This window comes from Atractosteus spatula, chromosome 9 (genome assembly GCF_055471065.1).
Source record: "Atractosteus spatula isolate fAtrSpa1 chromosome 9, fAtrSpa1.hap1, whole genome shotgun sequence".
Taxonomy (NCBI): domain Eukaryota; kingdom Metazoa; phylum Chordata; class Actinopteri; order Semionotiformes; family Lepisosteidae; genus Atractosteus; species Atractosteus spatula.
In genome coordinates, this window is record NC_142714.1 from 3,468,074 (window position 1) to 3,491,730 (window position 23,657).

Sequence of the window (23,657 nt, forward strand, 5' to 3'; positions counted from 1 at the left end):
CAGGCCATTTTAAGACGCATATCCCGACCATCTCCTGCTGTCACTGTGGTGTCGGTGAACGTCTCTAACATTTAGGAAGACTCTGCTGCACCCACGGTACCTCTCCATTCAGAAAAACTGCCCGACAATCTGACTGACAAAGGTCAGTTAATTGTTAAATCCAGTATTTGAATCTGGATGCTTTTTTTAATGAATCCTCATTTCCCGAAAGAGGCATCCTTTATACCCAGCACTTTCCAGTTTTATTGGTTATTAAGCAGATTAAGTGCATTAGGCACAGATGAAATCCATGAATTTTGTCATATTATATCCAGCACTCAGTTTCTTCATAGTGTTGGAATAGGGTTTTGTACATTAATGACCCTTTCATTTTTTTGTGTATGTCTTTATTTTTCTTCATTAAAGGGATATCCGCTGTGTATATTTACAATCTTTGTAAATGAAGGAGTTTTTTACTGGAAAAAAGTCTATAATATTGATTCTCATTACATTTTATTAATCCTGAATACTGTAGAGGTTGAATGTATACATACCTTTGTACTGTCCAGTGCACATCATTCTTTCGGTTTGGCTAAGACCTCTTTTTTGGTGATTGATTTTTCAGTATCAAGCACCACTTCCCTTTTAAAGATATGATTGATTTCCACAGCAGTGTCAACAGTCTTGGTCACTTCATTCTTTCTAGTAAGAGAGATTGTGTTTATTTTTTATTTCATTTTCTATTTTTTCGTTTATCTTATGTTTTTTCCTTTAGATCATTAACTATCACTTGTGTATGTCTGAAGGTAAGACATTTGAGTTTGGAAACAAAAAAGGCTGCTTTGTATATGACTTCCTAGCCTATAACCAAGTTATAAGTCCTTCTTTCCGATGCCTCTGTCTCCACACTAAACGAAATCTCACTCTGCTTTGGAGAAAAGATGAGCACTATTCTTATCGTTCCCTCACTAACCCCAGGCCTGCATGTCCCTCTAACTCCTGACTCGGGGTTGTGTTCAGCCAGTGGTAGAGGCTTTGTCTTACCCTAAATCTCTCACCGTTATTAGTACTAATTAATGAAATTGTTGTACTTTCATTAGTCCAATAACTCCTCTCATTTTACAATGAGTTTCTTGGCATGGACTACCAACACTTCTCACCTGTGTTAACCTGCTATGTCTAGTGTTGATGTCCTGTGAACTGAGGGTTTGGACATGGAAAGCTCGCTCACTCGAGAGCTGGGAATGCACTCAACCCTTTAACACTCCATGTTTGTAGTGTCTGTTTTCACACAGTAGCTACTGGGAAGACTCCCAGCAGCATTGTGTTTTTGAGTATTTGCAAGCAGAAGAGTACCAGTATATAATCTCAGGGGAATCTGACAAATATACCTTCAGTAGACAAAAAAAACATCATCATTTACTTCAGGCACTCTTTCAGCTCAAGTCAATACTCTTTAGCTTGCAGACGAGCCCTTGTGCACAAAATGATATAGCACTAATTTCTGTATGTACAGATCAAATGATTTACAAGTTACAGAGTTTTTCAAATTATGATTTTTAAAACACATTAACCTAATATGAGCCTGGACCTCTGAAAAACATTTTTTATTTCTGCAAAGACTTTTAAGGAGCTCATTATGTTTCTCATCGTAAAATTGTCTACATTAGCAAATCGTGTTATTCAGTAACATATCCATGGCTGTTTTTTAGTTCAGTTAACGAGGGGAGTCCCAGTTTGCGCTTCCTGAAGCATCGGTTGTTCAGCATACTTCAACAATGTATTTCACTTCAACCAGATTTTATTTCCAGTTGGAAATAAGAACCGTTTATCTTTGTATGATGCCTAATTCATTTTTTATTCTAAGATTACAAAACATGACCCACTTTCACGCCTGCACATTGCCAGTGACGTGTGTGAGAAGGGGCTGCTGTGGCGGCACAGGGCCTCGCAGTTCGCTGCCGTACAGGTGGAAACTAGCACTCACTGCGGCGCCCACTCACACAGACTCTAGCAGCTCTTTGCCACTAACTGGCTGGCTTCAGACTTGGTGGGAAGGTGTTCCGAACGGCAAAAAAATAAACAAGCAAACGAAGAAGAGCCCCTGGTTTGTCAAGTAAAGCTGAAACATTTAGTGGCGTGTTGTCTTCGGCTGCCTGTGTGTGTGGGAGCCACTGTAGGGAAAGGTTTCTGATGGGCGGTTCGTGACCGAAAGGGTAAGTCAGTCACTGCTTTGTGCATCAATCAGCATCTCGGTGTGTAAGGTGTCAGTGTACAAGTTATAACATGAGGAGATCTAGCCATTATTCTTGTGCTCTGCGCACACCTATTATTAATTCCCTTTCAGCCTTGTGTGTCATTTCTCACACCTGTTATCTTTTATCTCTTCTCCCCTTTCTCTCTCCTGTTTCCTTTGTTTAATTTTTGTTGTTGTTGTTGTTGTTTTTCTCCTCCCTCCCCTGTCCTGTCCATCTCTGTTTGCGTCACATTTTTTCTTCATTTCCAACCAAAGAGAGAAATGCTGTGATATTTCTGCTCCTTCCCAAACCTCCACTAGAAAACATTGGCCTCATCAAGGTAAAGGGCAGAGGCTTGAAACGGAAGGTCTTTCACGCTAGCTGTGAATGGTATGCTGTACAACATTGGCACAATTCCTTCTTCGTTTTTTTCCTCCTTTCTGTTCTGATGCTGCTGCTCCTTCCCTGACCCCAACACACTCTTCCAGCTCCCTTGTACACTTTAAGACATCAGATTTAAGAGTGTTGATTAGTTTTAGCGTCTCTTGTGGTTTGATATTTAAAAGTCCATCAGGAGTATACAAAGCTATAAGTGAGGTATGAAGAGGTTATTTTATGCAAGCTCATCTTTTTTTGTGTTTCACGCAGTGTACAGCTGATCTTATGATCGGGTCTTTATTTGTCTTTGTTTTGTTTTTGACACAGTAGATTATCTCAATACAGTAGATGATTTGCAGTTGTTGAATGCCAGCAAGTGATGATTGTTCTGTTTGCAGGACTATATTTTAATAAACTAGGTAGAATAGCTGACAACAACATGCCTTAAAAACATTGATTTTCTGTGGTAGCCAGGCTGTTTGACTGTTAAATATAATAAGTACATCCTTTATCTGCTGTATTTGCAGTTGATTTTTCTTTTAAACCTGTTTGTGGAGACTTTTTTTTTTAACTTAGTTTAGGACATATAAAATTAATTTTGCTTCCAGTTATTGTACTTTTACAGTTAAAAATAGATATTTAAACAAGTAAAAGAAACCATACACCAAGAAACCCTTTACATGTTGTGTTTTATTTTTGTTAAATGTCATTCTGCTCGGAAACGTGCAAAGAATAGTAACAGGTTTTAAAGACCAAATGATATCATATAAGGAGCTTCACTCCCTAGGGAGACATTGGGGTTTACTGTAGCAAACGGCTGGATTATTGAAGAGCTACAGCACCTTCTAGGAAAATAAACTGTATAAACAACGCCCCTTTTTGATTCTAATAACCAAGCAAAGTGTGCCCACACACTCCCTGGCAGACAGGAAACTAGAGGTTAATTTAACTGAGAGTGCAGTAAAATGCATTAACAGAGTGCATTAGCGTAGGTGCTTTAAAAAGACTGCAGTGCAGAATGCCCAAGCACAGCTACACATTTTTCCGACAGTCCTAAAGAATGCTTGCAGATTTCTCAATAGCCCACCTGCCAGGCAGGCAAGTCCCTTCTGACGGCTATGCCCCCCTCCCTCACCCCCCCGCCCCATGCTGTCTTTGCAGGCTCATGTCCCGAGAGTCAGCAGGGAGAAGGCCCGGCAGCGCAGGCCGACGGGAGCGACTCAGCCTTACCAATGTCTCCTCGTGCTAGCAAGAGCCGCATGTCCATGAAGCTGCGCCGCTCCTCCGGCTCGGCAAACAAGACCTGAGCGCCAGCGCCGCCCCCCCGCCCGTCTCCACAGACAGCCCGGACGCTCGCCTGGCTGCTGCCGGGAGGGAAGCGCATCCCTGTGCACACGTACGGATGCGCAGCACTCACCTGTGTACGAGAACAACAAGCTCATCTCCAGTGTGTGTCCTCCACAGAACAAGCAGTTTAGCGCATTCACATTGACGCAACCTGTTATTGAAATAATGCAATGATATTGTCATCCAATGTATTATTTTAGCTGTTGCCACTGTGCTTTAAATGAAATGGGTGCAACCATTTTCTCCCTCCACACTAATATATGTGGCAGTATTTGTACAGAAGGAAATGACAAAGTGGTTGAAGCTTCTTGGCATACAAATGTGTAGCTTTTTTATACACTGACGATTGTTGTTTCTTCCATAATGCAGTCATTTATACGTGTAACGTTCACAAATTTTGTATTCAAAACAGAGGGGTCCGAAGCAAAACCAACTCATCAGCGTGTGAGGAGGGACTGGGGAACCCCCATTGCATGAAACCTAAATTAAAATCGCAGACATTTTGACGTTTTCATTTTACACGACAGTAGACAAAATGGCTTCTTTGTTTTCAACAAGTTTAATTTCTCATATTCTTTTCTAATAGACTTTAGTGTTAAATTCTTCAGAAAATATATTTCTCACCCTAGAATATAGTAACATTCTTTCCATGAGAATATTATTGGCCTCCTTTTTAGGTTTTGAAAGCATTTAGAGTATAAAATGAAACATCCTAACCTGACGGGTATCCATAAATAAATTAACATCACCTGGCCCGTTGATGTATTTCGTTTTTTAATATGCTGCAAAAGTTGAATTAACCTTTAGTGACCTGCGAGCAAGTAAACTGCAGGTTAGAGAATGAAAGTCATTGTTTGTTGATAGCATTTTTGCAGCAGAGCTGCTTATTTTGCAGGTTGGCGCTGGTGTGCGTTGAGCTGGTATACTCCGTCAGGCCACTAAATCTAGTCTGCTGTGTCTGAACATCCAGGCTCCATAAGAGTTGTTCCTCTTCAGAAATGACTGAATGTCCTTTATAAAAGCCCTTGTGTGGTTTTAATATTGGGTATCGGTATTATAAGGAAGAGACTACCCCATTCTAAAAATAAATTCTTTCTCTTGTCCTAATAATTATAAATCGCAAAGAAAAAAAGACTGAAATATGTAAATCCGCTTCTTGAGGTTAAACAAGAGTACAAGATATGTGGTTTCTTAACTAAATGCAGTAGGAGGGCATGATTTTCCATTGGCTGTGTTCTATAGATAAGAAACCAGCACTACTGAAACCTGTGGAAAGTAGACACCAAGAGTTTGCACTGTCGTGTGGCACTAAATATGGCTCTGGGACCTCTGCACTTGAAATAATCTTGTACCATCTACAATGCTGCCTTGTTTCCCAAATTAGCTGAGAACAGTACTGCCCAGCTGTGATAAAGCGCACATCTATATACTGTGCATTGCTATTGAATGAGGAGCAAGGAGGTTAGTAGTGCTGTCAGATACCCTGTGTGACCTATGTAGCTCTTACAGAAGTTGCCAACTTTGTATCTGTTAGGAATTTGACAAAAGTACATCTATTGTTTTTTTGTGTGCTTTTTTTATGTTCAGAAATAGGTTCTCTTTTAGAGAGAAAATGGTTTATTATTTGTGGTCATTTTCTGACCAGCACAGATTTTACTTATTTTTTTAACTCTTAGAATGCTGGCTTGTTTTGTTTTACATGCTGTCCATTTTAAAGAATTCAGTATGGGTGTTTTTTTTTTGTTGTTGTTGTTGTTGTTGATTTCATGTCTATTTTCATTTAATGTCGTGTGACATTGGATGGAATTAAAGTGAGAAATGGGTCAGGAATGGCGTTGGAGCTCACCATTACTTGGCCAGCTGTTCAAAAAGTGAATTTTTCTTTAGCATTTTTTAATACAAATTGTTGTGGATGGTTTACACTGAAAATTCTTGTCAAAACATGAAAGCTGTTAAACACTTATGCAAATGTTGGGATCACCCCCTCCCCCTGTATAAAGAAAACAAGTAAAAAAGTTTCCATTTTTATATTATTTTGAAAAGAAAGCTCATGCAGCATTCTAAGGGTTTTTTTTGCTAAATAAAAACAGTGAATATATATATACTGTATTCCAGCTTCTGGAATGTGTGCATAATATAAAAGGAAAACCTTGGCTCACAATCAATAGTCTTTTGAGTAATATATGTTACTACTAACCAAATGCAGCATGACATCAGTACTAACTGCATGTGTGAAAATAAAATCTATACAGTACTGTCATACATGTAGTATCTATACATTTGTAATGGCTGTAAAGGAAAGAAAATGGAGGTGCGATTTAATTTGACAATAAAACTATTCTTACCATTTGTGTTCTGTAGTGTTTTTCCAAAGTACATCACACTGGATGACAGAATGATAAAAGTCTTTTTACTTGTATTTGACCTATGTAATTAAAAAGGTTGTGAACATTTTTTTTCTGCTTTACTTCAGTTTATGGCTTAAGAAGAGTGCTGCTGAGTTCTAGAGACGGGGATATTAAGATACTACATTGATGTGGTAAACACGTTACATTGACAGTCATGATGGAAACCTGTGGAAAATGCAGTGCACAAGAGTCTTCACACCTTGAACAGTCGAATTAGTTGGAAGAGCCAACTAAACGCCTTTCTCATAAACCACTAACTATAATACTTTAATGTACTGGACTGTGCAGCATTTCACTTGGAAAATGTTTTCTGTTGCAGTGATGGAGTTCGTATACTTGGAAAGTCACCTGAACTTATTGCACCCGAGTCCGTTTTTGATGGTATTTGTTCTCCCACTATGTCTCATACTAGCTTTCCTAATGATAGCCAAAAGTAGGGCTATGTCTTTTTCATTTAGCAGTTTGGGGCTTAATCCTAACTGTAGTCAATTACGGTTGACTGTGCTTTGACAAGTAATCCATTTTCAATTTCTGTCTCCAGCTGCTGGAAAGTAATGTCAGGAGCTGTGAATGAAGGTAATTACTGTGTTAGTTAAACTAGCTGACTGTAGCCCTGGCTCAGCTCCTGCTCCAGCACTGAGGCTTCCTGCTCCCAGCCTTCAGGCGGGCAGGACATGCCACAGAGGCTGCTGGTCTGACTTCAGAGGCGTCAGGCTGGGCTCCTCTGGGGCTGAGTGGCTTCGGCTCCTGTTTTTGCCACAGCCTGGATGCTCAACTGGACAAAGGGAAGTCGTCTCGCCGGGGCACAAAATGTTTAGGTGCAATGCCGGTTCGAGCATGTGAAACCTGAAAATCGTTGCCTCGGAAGATCCTGAAAATAAGTGAAACGGGCTCGATCGAGCAAGCGACGAACAATGAAGTTACCTGAAGGCTTAATGGTTGAAAAACTGGATGAGCTTGCCATTGTCGAGGAGTGTGTTTGGCTGTAGATTAAGTGGAACTGGCCAGTCTAGGGTCTGTGAATCACTGGTTGCTCCATTTAGACTTTCATCTAAGGACCATTTTGAAGCACCAGATAGAATAAGGAACAATTGAGCCACTTAAATATTACAAAGATTAACTTGATGTTCAGCATAATCCAGCTCATTAACAGGCTGTAAATGTGGAATTTTAAGGTACTGTCCATGACAAATTGATCTACTTTAGAACACAAATTACAGGAGCCACTAGAGATCAGTTTTAGTTTTGTTAGACCCCTCTGCGTGTATTAAAACAAACGTAATCTGAGCAGCTAATTAAGAACGCGAATCCAGCACCAGTCCTTGTAGCGCTCTATAGTCTGTGACCATTCCTCTGCATGTTACTGATCTCCAGAAATGCTTTAAGTGACATGGTTTATTGTGCACAGCTCGCTATTAGCCCATCACCATTTTTCTTCACAATCTTGTTATATGCTGATAAATTCAGGACGATTCCACTTTTCCCTGAGTTTCTGGAACAAGCATTTGTGATCAAAGCAACCAAAAGGTTAAAATTCAAATTTATTGTAATATACGAAAATAGCTTCAGAATGATGCCAGCCTTGTAATAAAATACAGTGTGAACTTTCAACAGATCTTATCCATAAAAGTAATAAGCTAAAAAAATATAATACAAGTCTGTTATAAAACTGGTATGTGTGCGTATATTATTACTGTTTTTGCAAAAGACAAATTCAGTTAGTTATCTGTGCGTCAGTTCATCTCGGCTTCCGTGTTTTAAAGACCGGAATTGGTATATTGGACGATCCCCCGGAATGCTGTCGTTGAAATCAGAACGGTTTCGCAGGAACCACTGCTGCAAACCCATGAATACGACCCAGATAGCGCGCCGTGACGCGCTGGCACTCCAGGGTACCGGGAGTAAGATGGACCAGTTTTACAATCCTTGGCTAAATACAATACAACACGATATAGACGACACGTTACAGTTAGTGTTTAAAACTGTTGTATTACCCTTTGGTTAATATATATAATGTGGATATATAGATATGGTTTAGCACAATAATTTTCAATTAAGTATATTCTACACCCCACATAGAAAAAATATACATTATGTAAATGACTGAATTAAGACGGACAACGTAAGGGTATATATATATAATGGAGTAGACATTAAGAAGCACATTACCTCAGATTATGTGTTGCAAAAAAATACATTATAATACCTGTCACAAACACTGTGCACAACAGCAGATTTGTTGTATTATTTTATGTAGGAAAAATAATTTTATATTATTTAAAAAATGTTTGTCACTGCCTAACACCTATACTGAATAAACATTCAATTTCCATAGGAATTACAGTTTGATAAGATTTTAAAGTGAGATTCCATGGGCTGATTTTTCATGGATTTTGCTCCGAGGTGTTATTAATTGCATTCTTGTAAACCCGAAACAAATCATATTAAATTACGAGTTATTGTAGACGTAAGGACTGTTTTCACTATATAACGCAGCTGATCAGAATGTAAACACTTTTTTAAGCGCAGCCTTCCTGATACACGGACTTAAGAGCCAAGGTCAATCTTACCTTGCGCTTGTGTAATCACAGCGATGACTTTATACAGAGTTCAGTGTATTGCTTTCTTTTCCCAGTTATTATAACTCACAAAAATTAATTCTACACCAATATACAGCATCAATACTTAAGCATGTACTTTCCTCGGATATAAAGCCCGACAAAATAACTGTTTTCTAATGCGATCCAACCTATTCTGATTTTCCTTTAGTCTTTATTATAAATAACGAAAATACCCAAAGTATGGCTAAATATAATGTATATATCCATTTGATATAATATTCTTGATTGAAAACATCGTAGTGTTAAGGAGTTATTTGCTGTGAGAAAAACAAAACCCAGCAGGAATCTCACGGACACAGAGGAGAACTTCTAACGTGTCCGGCCCGGGAGCGATCCGCTCAGCTGGCGCCGGTCCGGACGCAGGTGCGGTCACAGGGAGTCAGCAGCCCGGCCGGACGGGCACCTGCAGCAGCAGCACCTGGCGGCTCTCGGTCGGGTGGGACTTGTTGATGTGCCTCGTCAGTCCTGGCGAGCTGAAGAAAGTCGAAGGGCAGTGTTTGCAGGAGAAAATCTGTTGCTCGCCCTGCGTGAGGTCCTGCCTGCCCAGGGGCCTGCCGCTTTTCCCTGGGCCCAGGAGAATCTCTTCCCGCACGGCATGCCACATCCGGTGCTTGTCCCTGATCTCCGCCGAGGGGAAATGGGCGCCGCAGAGGGGGCAGGGAAACGTGATCTGGCCGCTTTCCAGCTGGCTGTACGAGGACGACCTGACTGTTTCGTGCGCCGCTAGGTGCTTCCTCAGGTAAGCCTGCCTGCGGAACTTCTTGCTGCAGTAGCTGCACTCGAACACCTCCTCGGCGCCGCCGGGGCCGGGCAAGTAAGTGGCGGCCTCCGCAGCCTGGGCGCAAGCGACCACCCGGGAGCTCTCCACGCTCTGCAGGTGCTGGGCGAGGCACTTCCCCACCGGGGCGAAGCACGGGTCGGCAGGCAGGGCGCTGCTGTCCTGAGGCGCCCGGTACCGCTGCTGCTGCTGCTCCGCCGTCGCGGCCGCGTCTGTCGCAGGGCGCTGCTGAGCGGCGCACCCGGAGCTGTCCGGGGCCCGGGGGTGCTGATCGCTCTCCTTCCCCTCCACGCAGGGCGTGTCGGGTGCGCTCTCGGCGGCCTTCCTGACGGGCTGGCTCTCCCCGCTGCCGGCGGGGCGAGGCTTGTGCCACCTGCGGTGGGACGCCAGGTTGGCCGGGCAGCTGAAGACCTTGTTGCACTCGGGGCAGCGGTACTCCACCCGGACTATCCGGGAGCACTTGTGCTGTGCGAGAGAGAAGGGGTCGGGGTACTCTTCCTTGCAGAGCTGGCAGATGAACTCTCCCAAGGGCTTCCCGCTCCCCGCGGGAGGCGTCGCTCTGGGCTCCGGGCTCTCTTTCTTGATCTTCAACCCAAGGACCGGCGAGGTGGTCACCTCGTCCTCGAAGTGAAGTTTTCTCATCGCCTTTGGCTTCTTCGCCGGGGGTTTCCCCCTGCGGTCCGCGCCGTGTGGGCAGGGCCGCTTCATGACGGGCTGCAGCGGCGAGAACAGCCGCACAGGTGTTTCCATTTGGACCTCTGAAGGCGGGAAGTGGGAGTGCTGCATCAGGAGCCTCTCTATGGGGGACACCGGCGTGCTGCCGGGGAAGGACTCGGCCGACGCAGGTGAGTTCAGGCACCTCTCAAAAAACGATTTCCTCAGCTCCGCACCAACGGGCTTCATCGGGCTGTAGGAGGCGTCGGCCCGACCGGGAGAGCCGTGGTCGGGAGCGGCAAACTTGGGCTGGGGGGGGTCGGCCGCGGTCACACTGTTCCCCGCCCTCTCCGCGCTCTCTGCCGGCCGTGTTTGCGCCTCCCCTGCGGGAGAAGGGGCTACACTCTCCGGAGAGTCCGCGGACGCCGGCGCACCTGAGCCCAGGTTGGCAGGAGACACGACGGCGTGCGCCTCCGCGGTGTGCGAGGGCTGGACCAGATGAGGCGGCTCTCGGTCCTCGCCGCGCACTCTGTAAGATGCCGGGCAAGTCCGTTTGCTCCTTTTCACTAAGAATCCCTTCGGCATGGTTTCAGCCCGCCTGGAGAAGAGCTGTGGGCGCGGGTCGGGGCTTTCGGAGCGCACGTGGAGAGCCGGCGCTGGTCTCTGTCGCCCCAGAGATCGGGAGTTGTTTTTTATCGTTGGTGCTGCCTTTTGTTTTTCGTGAAGTCACTATCGGTGTCAAAGCCCTGTCCAATCAGTAATCAGAAGGGGCTAGCTGGGCCCGAAGACGAGAGGGACCAGAACTGGGAGGAGCCTGCTGGATTAAGTATTCGCGTCAATTCACAAGTAGACCTTAATCCGTAACGGTGTTTATAACGTTTTTAACGTGCCACCGACAATGACATTCGGGCGAAAGTATTGTTTTTGTGACAAACGTGGCTATGTTTTCAACATAGCTAATAAAAACATTAATCATGTTAGTGTAAATATTCATCTTGCTTATTAGATCAGACATCAGCTGAAATAACTGCTGCTTAGGAAACGCATCTACAGTATGCCATAGACTGAAAGTTGGGCTACTCGAATTTCAGCTTTTATCAGTAAGTCGAATTAAAACTCCCATTTTGTCAGTAACTGTTCCATTTCCTTCCAAACACTGGTCTACAGCAGTACAGTTTAGCAACGTCGTTGCAAGTACAAGATGTCAAGAAGAAGTTTGTTTTTCTTGTCCGTGCCTCCGTTACACCGATGTCCTCCCCTTCTTTGTAGCAACTAGTATGGGCGTGTGAAACACGGAGAGGATAATACACAAAGTAGCCAGAAAGGTTTTACAATGGTCACCTCGCCAGCATAAATGAACTGGTCTTTAACCAGTCCTACCGATGTCTCATTCCGAATTGCCCGTGGAAGAACAGGACTGTGAAGGATTCACACGACAGCACACGCCAGTTCGCGGTAGTGTGATGTCTGTGTTCAGTTTCTCGCGAAACACACTTTCCTCGCAGATGCCGCGGGGCAGTCCACCTTTCAGGAAAGATATTTCACGGAGGTCGAGACACCAAAGTGCTTAAACAACTGCGATTAAGGTAAGGGACTGCAAACACTGGAATAAGGAGCAAGAGCGATTTAATCTTCTCTTACAGGTTTATACGGTGCAAATATTACACAGCGTATCGGAATTGTTACACATCGAAATTGTAGTTCTTTTTTCTGAATGAATGGCACAAGTAAAGTGTTTAAACATTTATTCTATGCATAAGCGTACCTGAAGTTTTCAGAGTAGCCGTACTGAAGCTTATCCCCACACATCGTGGCGAGTCAAGACTTACAATGAAGGTTGCTAAATTCTGTTTCTAATTACAGAAATATTTTATAATCTGCACATCACCGGTATAAATTGTCATATGTAATTGTCATATATATGTTTAAATTCCGAATCACAATTAAATACACCAGATGTTTTGTAAAGAAGCATCAATTTGTAGCATTAATGCAAATACAAGTAGTCTGCTCTATGGCTAAGCTTAATGAAAAGTTGCATTTTAATTCCAATTAATCTAATTTATTTTCTTCTATCATAATGCGATGTAAACAGCAAAAAAAATATTTCTGTTTAAAGAAATTCAGTAGGAATTCTACTTTAATGCGAAACATACTGAAATCATTTCAATGCACAGGCTGTTTTACTGATGATTCTGTTCTGATGGGGAAAAAAGAAAATGTCCAAGTCCGGAGTCGGCTCACACATCTGTCGCTGTCACGGCCTGAGAGCTTGGATCGTGTCTCTGCCTGATTTAATTCACGAGCACGGCGGAGAGAGCTCTCCCGGAAAGAGTATCTGCCACGTCACATTCCGTGGGAACCTGAGTATTCCCTAAACCGGGATAGCGGTGATGTGGTAACGGCTAGCTCCGGGTGCACAAGCATCGGAAACATAAAGTTACACGGCAACACGGACTGTGTCCAAGGAGGACTGTCGATTGGGTATCAGTTTGTAGGGAAGGAGTTTTGTAGTTCGGTTTGTCAAAGTGCCCACCGGACACCTTCTCGCAAATATCCCAGATCCCTGCTTAATGTGTGACGACATACAGTACTGTATGATAGGAGCTTTTTTGTCACCTTTGTGTATCTTAACAAACCCTAAAGGCAAAGTAAAAACTATTCCTCAGATCATTACTTTCATTACTTTCTTATTCTTTTATTCTGACACCCTTTGTCGGAATATCAAAAGAAAAAATGGGCTAAACGCGAGGCAAAACAGATTTCCATCACCTAACCTAATGCGATTCAGTGTTTGGTGCTGTGCTCCAGAGCGCTCATAATTTTTAACCTTTCTCGGAATTCTGTAATAGTTATTATACGCATTTTCTGTGTACCAGATTAGTAATTATGATGCCGGGATTCTTTTGACGTGATTGATCTTACGGCATCCCGCATGATTGGACATTTGTAAGCAGGCTACCATCTTAATCTCTCCATTCGATGCACTTTACCTGATCTTTCATTAATGCCACCAGAATGCAGACTGCACAGCCACTAATGAATGTTAGATGCATGATTAAGCAGTTTAATTCAAACTGCAACTCGACTTAATGTAATCTTCCTTTCAGACGTCCATTAGCAGAACCCCTTCGTAGGCGCATCTAATTGGTTAGATCCTAACAGATACTCCATTAGTTATTTCATGTTCCTCTCTCTCACCCCTACTTCTGGCTAGAAGCGTGCGACCCGGGACCTCTTGGTGCGAGAACGCAGCGCATTAACATCGTGGCTTCGGGAAGACTCGGCTTTATTGTGAGTAATAAAGCATCTGTCCGCACGACGAGCCCCGAACAGCAATACACCTCTTTGAGCTGTTTATCCTCTAATTTTTCACAGATGCAAGAAAAAAAATAAAACGAAAAAAAAAACCTACACAAATAAGTGTTTTTCTGGAGTTGAGACTGTTAATCCAGTTATTATTATTATTATTATTGTCATTATTATTTTTATTATTTTTCGTGTAAACTAACACAATTTCAGTCTGAGGGCTGATCAGTTGTTATCCTGGGGATTCTTTCATTCGAGATGTAGCGCGTCTGCGTGGATGGACGGGTAGATTAATGACATAATCAAAGCGCTGTGGACTCTTCAAAACAGCGGACGCGGAATCGATTCCTGCCTGCGAGGCCTGCAGTCGCAATGAGAGTGAGAGCAGTGATTGGACTGGGGGCCTGAGCGCCACACACCTTATTTCCTGCGGATCGCTCCCATTCAGCCCCCCCGGCACAAATGATGGGAACGACTTTATTTGCCTTTTCCCAAGTGAGGATCCTCTGCTATCTTTCCAGCAGAAGGGTAGTGGAGCTAACGCCGTTGAGAGGATGGAGCGTGGGACCACATCTGCAGGCAGCTTCCCCCACTGATAACCCGCCAGCGGGACAGAGCGGGCCGGCGGCCTGCCACCTCCCCGCCGGGGCTGCGAGCGCCGATAAGAGATCAGAGCCGCACAGGCAGCCTCAGTCCTGCGGCCACAGAATGGCCAGTGTGTGTTTGTGGGGGGGGTGACTGGAACATAAATTAACACAGATGCTGCCAGAGGATCAGCGGAGAGCGTTGTAGCTGGTGATTCAGGCTATCTCTGAAATAGAGCATTGCCGCTTATTTGCAAACGAATTTGCGAACTAGAAAGCACACTTCGTTCACAGTTAGTATTATGTTGACAGGACCTGTCCCGTCCTGAAGTTTATATTCAGGGAGGCGTGCATTCCAGACGGAGAACTTTTGAACACTCCTGGGCCTAACTGACACAACAGAGATTGCCATGAGAGAGCAGCGCTGAGCTGGGAAGCAGACATTCAGCAAGCAATACCAGAATGAAACAGACTGGTTGAAGATGGCCCCTCCTGTGGGTGTCATTGCCCGTGCACAAGGCCGGCGGTATAGGAGCCGGTTCAGATCGTCCAGGCCCGCAGAGTAAAGAGACGCTTCAACCGTGCGGGCAAAACATCAGTACAATTTTTCAATTCAATTCAAGGTGCTTTATTAGCATGACCGATGGGTACAATCAGTGTTGCCAAAGCAAATAAAAATAATAAAATTAACATGGAACAAAACAAAAAATAGAAGTAAAATAAAATCTACAGACATTTACAACAAAGACATATTATAAAATATTGACATATACTGTAGGTGGCTGGAACATTACTGGGAGACAGACTCACTGTTCCTCAGGTTGTGACAGGAGATCCTCTAAAACTGGAGCTGTCCCATCTAAATGTCTTCTTCTTTCTGAAAGAATAGTCAAATTGATCGATTCCGTAAGCAGTAATCCGTATGGCCACATTTCTTTAGGCTTTGCTAGATCTTCATTCATTGGTGTGAATGAAGATCTAGCAAAGAAGATCTGGTACACTCCATCATTTTCATGTTTGTCTGATGCAAAAAGTCTACTTGTGTTTTCACCAGACAGACAGAGCGCGGTTCACATGCTGCTTCATGAAGTGACAAGTCACGTCGGCCAGGTTTCTGCCTGTACACTGTGCAGTCAACAGTTTATTTCAGGGGTGTTTTTTAATTTATTCGTAATACCGTATGTATACCTCCCTCCTTAAAAAAATACGAATTCACGTTCGCAGACCATTTACATGAAAATAATCATTCTACATTTCTGACCCCACGGAGTTCATGCCGCACTCTAATTAGACAGCAAGTCGGTTACATGACCCCCCCCCCCCAGTGCGACCCACCCTTCGGATAAGTGAGCAGACTGTCAAAGATTAATGTATTGATTTCTTTCTTTTATCCCGCTTAAGTAACATTCTGGGCCTCTACTCCTCCAGCATGAGGCTTCCAAATCACCGAAATAGTTAATCAATCCCCCGCTAGCAGCACATAGGAATGCGCTTCGAAACCTGTAATCACTTGCTTAACGAAATCTAAACAGCCGCGTTTCTGACGGAGAGGGTCGTTATTTCGTCGCCGTCGGAGGGCTGGCGCGATCCAGCGTGCGGACTGGCCTGCCGGAGCAGCGCTGATCCGAGGCGACGTTCAGCACTGCGGGACGCGGACAGCTCCCGCACCTACTCGCTCCGGCAGGCAGAAGGGCCGCAGTTTGCTTTGTAATTAAAAATTAATTGTTGCTAATTAGCGCCAGCGTTCGGCCGACCCAGGCGGCGAGAGGCGCGGGAGTATTTCTGTTTTGATTGCAGTAATTATTTTGAATAATGTTAGGGGAAGAGGCGCAAATTGAATCCCCAAGCAGGCTAACAGGGTCACTGAAAACGCGTTTTGCCGGAAACAACCTGTGAACAGCAGTGACGGTGTGTAAAAAAATAAGACATGAGATTCACGGCAAAATTAACATTCCGTTCTTTCCAACTCTACTTTTATTTCTAGTGCGAGAAATGAGCACCCTATTCCTCGATTTACTTAACGAAATGAATCCGTTGCTGTTCGTCAAAAGAAACAGCAGTCGATTTTTTCACTTCAAGTGCTGATCATTACGTTTAGGAGTTGTACTGACAGTATTTTTATATAAACCTTTATGAACATTGTATTTGCTTCGGCTTTAATTGTTCTACATCTGTAGACATAGTCTGTGTACCACTCTGTGTCCATTATATATTTGCTCAAAGATACATTCGAAAGAGCGGTGTAGGTCTCTTTCAGGCACGGGTTCCTGCTTGGGGGATGCCCTTGATTGCTTCATGTTTGCGTGTAATGTCTCGCAAGAGCTCAGTGTTCTTGTACTCAGGAGAACACTCTTAATTTATTCATATTTCTGCATTACTCGGGTACCCTACAAGAGGGCGCCAACGGACGTTTTTAGTTGACAAAACAAAGGGATTTCAAAGTTCTATAATACGTTACGTTTCGCAGCCCGCGTTCTTAATTTACATTTTTACCGACATCTTAAAAAAAAAAGGTCCCATTCAATGTAATGTGTACATGGGTAAAGTATTAAAATGAATAACATTTGACTAATATCAGAAAACACTTTCCATATGATTGATTGATTTTGTTTAGCAGTTTTAGGCACTTAACGCATTTCAGATATCCCATCTTCCGTACTGTCAAGTCAAGGAGTCAGGTCGGGTGCAGAAGGAACAGAGGTCAGGATTAAAGTCCTTGCAGTGACCTGCAGTTTTGTTTTACTTTGAAATTACAGTCTTGTATGACTGTTGTCTGATTTCAGAGAAAGTACACAATACAGAAAATCCAAATAAAAAACACGCTCTTTATTAAAAAAAATAAGCAAATTGATCATCAATGTGAAAAGAAAACATCGCAAGGCTAATTTAGTCTAAATCTACATTTCATTAACAGTACTCGATTGTACTGTTAAAAAAAAGTGCATTATCTATGATGTTTTATAGTGATAATTATCCTGTCTGCTGATGATTAGAATGTATTACAGATGTGTTTTAATAAAGTACTGCCGAAAAACCACTAATGAATACTGTGCCAAAGAGATGTCTCCACCTAGTGGCAAACTTCCAGTCCCGCAGACCCGCGCAGCCCGATGTACAGTATCACTCGTCTATACTACGGGCGGCGGACAGCAGTGGGGATTAAGGGTCTCGTGTCGTGGGAGCAAACACCAGCGGACACAAGGGCACTTCAGAACCAGGACTGAGACTCACAGCTCCCCCTGCCTGGGCCCAAAATACTGTCTGAGCCAAACTGTGTCTGCACGGACTCACAGCTGCGTCATCATGACACAGTGTCAGAAACAGGGCGCGCTCCAGCAGGGTGGGTAAGAGTGACTCACTTTGCACAGCACTACAGTGTGCGAAGTGGCAAAGGCATTCTTGTCACTTACTGTACACAACCTTTACAGATGTTCTAAATTTAAACACAATTTGAAGTTGAAAGGAGATTCCAAAAGGCTCGCTGGGGAAATCACCTCTGCTGCTGAACAGCCTGTTAAACGGGATTTCTGTGCTGTGATTCCTCAGTGCTCACACAGCTGGCTTCACAGAGGGAACTTCCTCACTCGCGGACGTCTCTGGTCACATTCCTGGAGATCCGGTCCTGATGCAGGCTGCTAAGACTAGGCCAAAGCAACATTTTCACATTTCTCTGGACGTATAGTATCTCCTAATAAGGAACGTCTATTGACTAAATAAAACACAACCTGGAGTGAATATTTTATCCTGGTTTAAAATTAAGCATTGTCATTTTTTTTTCTTGTATCACAAAAAAGTGTCTGGTTATCGTTCTTCCTCTGGTAATCCTGTTTTACTAACAGTGATGAATTTAGACACATTAGGCTTGGTCTTATAGAGAGAGATGTCTGGTAGAGATAGAGATGTTTTTAAGTCTTTACTTCAGCCCATTAAGAACAGGCTCTTGTTAACAGCGATGGCCTGGACATCCATTTATACAACAGAGCCAAGACTGAATCGATCTGGGTGAAGTTCAGAGTTCAAGGCTCCAGCAGCGGTGCTTCTCCTGGGATTTGAACCCACAACCCTCTTGTCCAGAGCCCTGGTCATTCCTTAGGGCTACCAACTCCCTGCTGTCTGGGAGGGATGGTTTAAAATTTCCTCCATCTGATCAGTTTTACAGTTTTAGGTTTTCAGCCAGTAGGTGCTTTCCGATGTCATTTTAGGCAACCATGGGACTGAATCGTGTGTGATCCTTTCGGTCACTTTAGCAGGAACCATTTTCTGCTCTTCTGTTTTTGAGTATCTGCCTGCAGGGTTAACTGCTGTATATGATACAGTATTTCAGTATATCTAGTTTGGTTAGATCCTAATGAAGGCAATAAGGGGCTGAAATATGAGTAATTTAAGTGACTCACCTGGCTGAGGGAGTGCTGGCCTAGCTGTGAGGATAAGGCTGCCCAGATCCCCTCCTTGTTGCGAGGAATGAGCTGGGGAGCTGCTACAGGTGTGTAGGTGGGGAGGTGGGGGAGAGGGTGAGAGATAGGAGAATTAAGTCCTTATATACTGTACGCAGGCATGCTGAGGTCTGTGAGATAGGATCTAACCTTCCTCTGAAACTTCTGTTGTAAACTCCATTAGTTTCATGTCAGGGTTCGATTCCATATGCAGGTGTCCTAGGGAGTGCATGTGGATTGAGAACTGGCTAACAAGCAGATAATGGAGAGCAGTGATAGTGGAGGTACCATCGCTATTGACTAGAATGCTACTAATAGCAATATACCATAACAGGAATGACAATTAATTATGCATATAAAATATTAGAAATGTAACCAACAGTACATACTAAACATTTGCCCAAAAGTAGAGTTTTCACATCATTTAAAGACACTCTCAGAACATCTGCAAGAAATCCACGCTTGGATTTGTAAACTCTGCAAGTCTAACCTGTGACTTTGGATGTTTCAGCTCAAACACCCATCAAACAACAGCCAAATGTGCTGTGAGAACCTGTGAACTTCAAGTGCAGACATCGATAGTACTAAGACATCAGGACTAGCCATGATGTCTGCAGATCTCCGTCTCTCAGAGCAGTTTCCTGGTGTCATGGTGTAACAAATGTAAAGACTGATCCATGATGAGACATGAAATGCCTAGCAGCTATTTAAACAGCTATTTTGTTGAATTCATGTGTTGAATCAATGTCCTCTGTTCTCTGTGCAGTGCTGCATGTTCACCACTGCTGGACTCGTAGCCCCTGGCTTTTCATCAGGCTCCTCCAGAGCTGCAGCACTGGGCCCTGATGCCCAGCAGTGCTTATTGCATTGGCTCTCTTGGATCATGGATCAATGGGCGCTTTTCTGTAAGAAAATATCTTTGTCCTCCTTGATGTTAAAGCAGTTTCGAGACACATCAGCAAGAGAACATTGCCATTTACCTGTTTCCTTTAGCAAAGCTCATCTGTGTTCAAAATGTAATTAATGTATTTTGTTCCTTCGTTTCGTTCAGGAGCCAATAGCTTTATACAGAGATGTTCCTGCACATTGTAAAGTGCACTGCAGCTTTCCTGTAGACAGCTCCAGCCCAGGTGTCCCAGGAATCACTATATCAGACTGCAGAATAAAACCCCGGGCTGGTAATTTCACAAACTGTACACATCTAGTCAGCTGCCTTACCCACTCTCTGGGCGCACGTCTAATTTCTTGCTTAATCGCGGCAGTATGGCCTTGTGTGGATTTGCACCCCAGCCCCGGCTCTGACTCACTGCAGTGTCTGCCCCACCCAGTGGGCGTGCTCCCACCAGGCCCCAGAAGCTGCTGTGGGCACGAGCTCGGAGGCCCAGCCGGAACGCTAGTTCCCACAGGCTGCAGCCACGGGCACAGCCCCCGTGCGGAGCTGTCTGGCCTGGAAGCTACAGCTGCAGGGATTCCCCGGACTCTCCCGCTGCGGGAATGTCAGCCACCTCAGCGCGGAGAAGTGAGAGGCCGTTTGGCAAGAGGACGCCTGACGCTAACACATGAGGATAGGAAAGAACTACACATTCTAAAACAGTTTTAAAAAAAAACAACACAACTATACCTCATTGAAAGAGTTCATTGCAGTTCAACTGAGTTTTTCAGCAAAACGCCGAAACAGCACAGAAATTCAGTACACACATGGACTCGGCTGACTGACAGTCCTGGTAGGATGTGGCAGCTTTCAGGGTGTGTCCCACCTCACAGCTTCCTCCAAGGAAAGAGACAGGGAGTGGGTTCGGTCAATCTTCCCACTCTCTCAAAAGGTCGTGAGCTGTCTGAGAAGGTACTGAGGCACCTGCAAAGCAGGAGCAGAGACATCCTGCCGGTCCGGTACAGCATTGCCACGGCCTGCAGGCGTTTTGAAAGCTGCTGTCCTGTGTTTAAAAACTCATCTGCCATTCACACCCACAGAGGTAAACGTAAGGATATACTGTATAATTTCCATCAGGCTTTTCTTTAGTCCCCTTCTCACCTTTACAGGCGGCAAAAGCCGTAGTTTAATCGTGTTAAGAAAGTGACAGGCCCGTCTGCTTCGGTGGTCAGTGTGCGCTTTGCTGCAGTGATGCCGTGCCACAGAGCTGAGTCCAAGCGTTGTGTAACTGGCAACAGGGGTATCTGAGCCAGAGGGGCGTCGTCCCCCCATCAAAAACGGAGAGAAACACGGCGTCTCAGGCTGTGGCCTGGTTCTGATCTTTTATTTTCATTCGGTTTGCTCTATGACAGTGATGTGGCACTGGAGAGTATGCCATTTGGAAAGTATTAAGAAGCAGGACTTTATTAAATTGAGTGACTTGGAGGCACTTTGACTTTGTGTAAAACCTTCAGTGTGGTGTAAAAATAAAATAAAACGCAGAATACAAAGGCTTGAAAACAGCGCTCGAGGATACGAAACAACAGCATGACCACATTAACTATTTGCTGAGTAAAGATGGCTTCAGCACACAGTATTTTAATGAGAATAAATCATTAAAGACAGATATTTCCAGCCCCAGTCCTGGGTGACTCTCTGTCTGCTTCTCTGTTCTTCCTGAGTTCTGAATCTCCAGTGCGGACTGACGCCTTAAATTGATCTTCTTGCCTGTTTAGACTTCAGGTTTACTGGTTTTTAAGTAAAACCCAACTTCCAAAGCAAGGCTTCCAACATCTTGCCACGGAAATGCTAAGTTGCTAAGGAAATGTGAAGAAACATTTTCCAGACTCAACAGAGAGGTAAACCCTGGCAGAGGACATTTAGTGCAAACATGTGCAGAGTGTTACATGCAAGTAAAAAAAAATTCTCTGTAAATACAAAATAGGAGAAGCTATGCTTGACGACAATACTTGTGAAAAAGCTTCTATGTGGCGACACCATTTTCATATTCTACAGCCAACATGGGGAAGAAATAAGACAGGCAAAGAGAACGTTAGAACAAATTAAAACAGAATTTAAATCAAGGCCTCATTCAGAACATTGTGTTCAGTTAACTCAAATGAATTTGCCTGTGAACACGAACTCAGCTGCAGCAAAAACTTTGCAGGAACTTTGCTGTGCGTAGCCAGCCAAAGAGCAAAACTAATAAAGAGATGAAGAAACTGATTATTCGGATTAAAAGTCTGCTTTTGGAATAGAGCCGTTAATCAAAGGCAGTGCTCACACTGGCTTTTTATTAATAATAGTTTCTGACAGTTTTTAGTCTCTACACGCTATAAAAACCAGCATTTCACTGTGGCTTAAGGTGTCGCTGTCTCTTGGCCGCCAGGCGGGGCTGTGGAGTTGAAGAGGGACTCTTGCTTCGATACCGTTGCTATGCTGCGGTTGCTATGTTTGTAAAATTCTTAGTACTAATGCAGTACAGTGTTTTGCAAACAGAAAATGTCCGGGGTTACTCATCTAATGTCACAGGTGAAGCCTCGATCAGGTGGAGTTTCCCACAGCCGTAATTCTGGAATGGATGCTTTCATTCAGAAAAAAATATATAAGAAACTGAAAAGTTTTTTTTTGCCATAGCAATAGTGACCTAATTAAAGTGTGGTGCTTTTTTAAAACAGAGGAAAATATCAATGTACGTTATTGGCTCAATCCAAAAACACTACAGCAGCGCAACTGGCCCCAATCGTTATGCAAAGTTATAACTCATAAGCTCTTCTCTCCTGTACCTGGGCCTGTACCTGGATACTGTCGTTATGTCTTCCCGTACATTACAAAAACACTGTTAACTACTTTTGCATATATTTGTTTTTCCTGCAGTGTTGACGGCTATGCATGCAATTAGATCGCAATGTCGGGATTTTCATGAACACATTCTGAATGTTTTGGGGAAGAGTACAACTTCAAGGGGTTTCAGGCTGTTAAGAGGGTTTCTCCATGAGGAAAGTCCAGTTTTTTCTTTGCTTGGTAACTTATTGTTTTGAAGCACAAGCATGATCAGAAGATTTTTACAAAACAATAGAATACCAAGAGAATTTTTTCAAATGTTTTCTGCCGTCTGGTGCTTTTCTTTTCTCAAGAAACAAAATTCCTGTGTGGAAAAGCCTTTGTCAGACATGTCTAGCACTTTACATTTAAAAAGCACCGTGCAATGTTTAATTTCCCACATGCAAAATAACTGAATCGTACCTCGAAGGTTAATAAAAAAACACACTCTAAAACCGTACCCAACAATACAATAGCTGGGGTATAGCCTTCCAATACTATCAATAACACATGTCCTCACACAGAGTACTGTATAGGTGTTTTAAAATTTTTAAATTAATATTTTAGGGACAACCCCACCTATTGGCTGAAGTCCCCCAGCCTGTGCAGGAGTAAAACGCCCTCGGCTTGAAATGTGGGTTATTTCCCCCAGAAAAAAACCCAACCCTCCCAGGCGCTGTTGTCCGATACTCAGTGGGACTCTGAACTCGAGTGGAAGTGAATCTTTCCCAAACAAACCTCCTAAATTGAATTCCCATTTTCATCACGTATTCTCTCTCTCTCTCAAACGCTCCCCGTTTCTATCTGAACATGGAGCCCGTGCCGGCACCCAGATTTTATTTTGTTTTGCCGATAACCATCCATATATACACAGACGGGGTGCACAGTGCCGAATGTAAAATACTGTAGCTTCACCGTGAAAATACTCGTGTATTTATTTAAAATAACAGCGCTCACCTGTAACGTACTTCCAATACAATGCAGTTGGTTTTTTTGGGGGGGAAGCTCCGCATTTATAAAACTTTTCAAAAAGACTTTTGTTTTCTCTGGCTTACAGGACACTTCCCTGTTTCAGGGTTCATCATGGTCCAGGACCCTGTTTTTATTTAACATTTTAAGTTCTGACTGCAACGACGTTTCCAAGCTACAGTAACATAAAACGGCTGGATTTTTAAAATATATATAGAGAGAGAGCT

At 43.6% G+C, this 23,657-nt stretch overlaps 2 protein-coding genes across 6 annotated transcripts in view; one reads left to right on the forward strand and one right to left on the reverse strand.

Annotated features, from left to right (window-relative positions):
• The window catches only part of ralgapa1 (Ral GTPase activating protein catalytic subunit alpha 1), a 66,806-nt gene extending 60,518 nt beyond the window's left edge, over positions 1 to 6,288 (forward strand). For 4 of the 5 annotated variants that reach the window (XM_088925040.1, XM_088925036.1, XM_088925037.1 and 1 more), the window contains exon 40: positions 3,756 to 6,288. In XM_088925040.1, the coding sequence (XP_088781166.1) occupies positions 3,756 to 3,901 (146 nt within the window). In that variant the 3' untranslated portion in view covers positions 3,902 to 6,288. Of the gene's footprint in view, positions 1 to 754; positions 786 to 3,755 lie in introns of all 5 variants that reach the window. The other variant, XM_088925038.1, reaches the window with a different exon arrangement.
• Positions 6,289 to 7,874: 1,586 nt separating this feature from the next.
• Positions 7,875 to 13,809, reverse strand: insm2 (insulinoma-associated 2). Its single transcript, XM_088924422.1, has one exon. It carries the CDS (start codon positions 10,985 to 10,987, stop codon positions 9,350 to 9,352), a length of 1,638 nt encoding a protein of 545 aa, XP_088780548.1. The 5' UTR covers positions 10,988 to 13,809; the 3' UTR covers positions 7,875 to 9,349.
• Between the last annotated feature and the right edge of the window lie 9,848 nt (positions 13,810 to 23,657).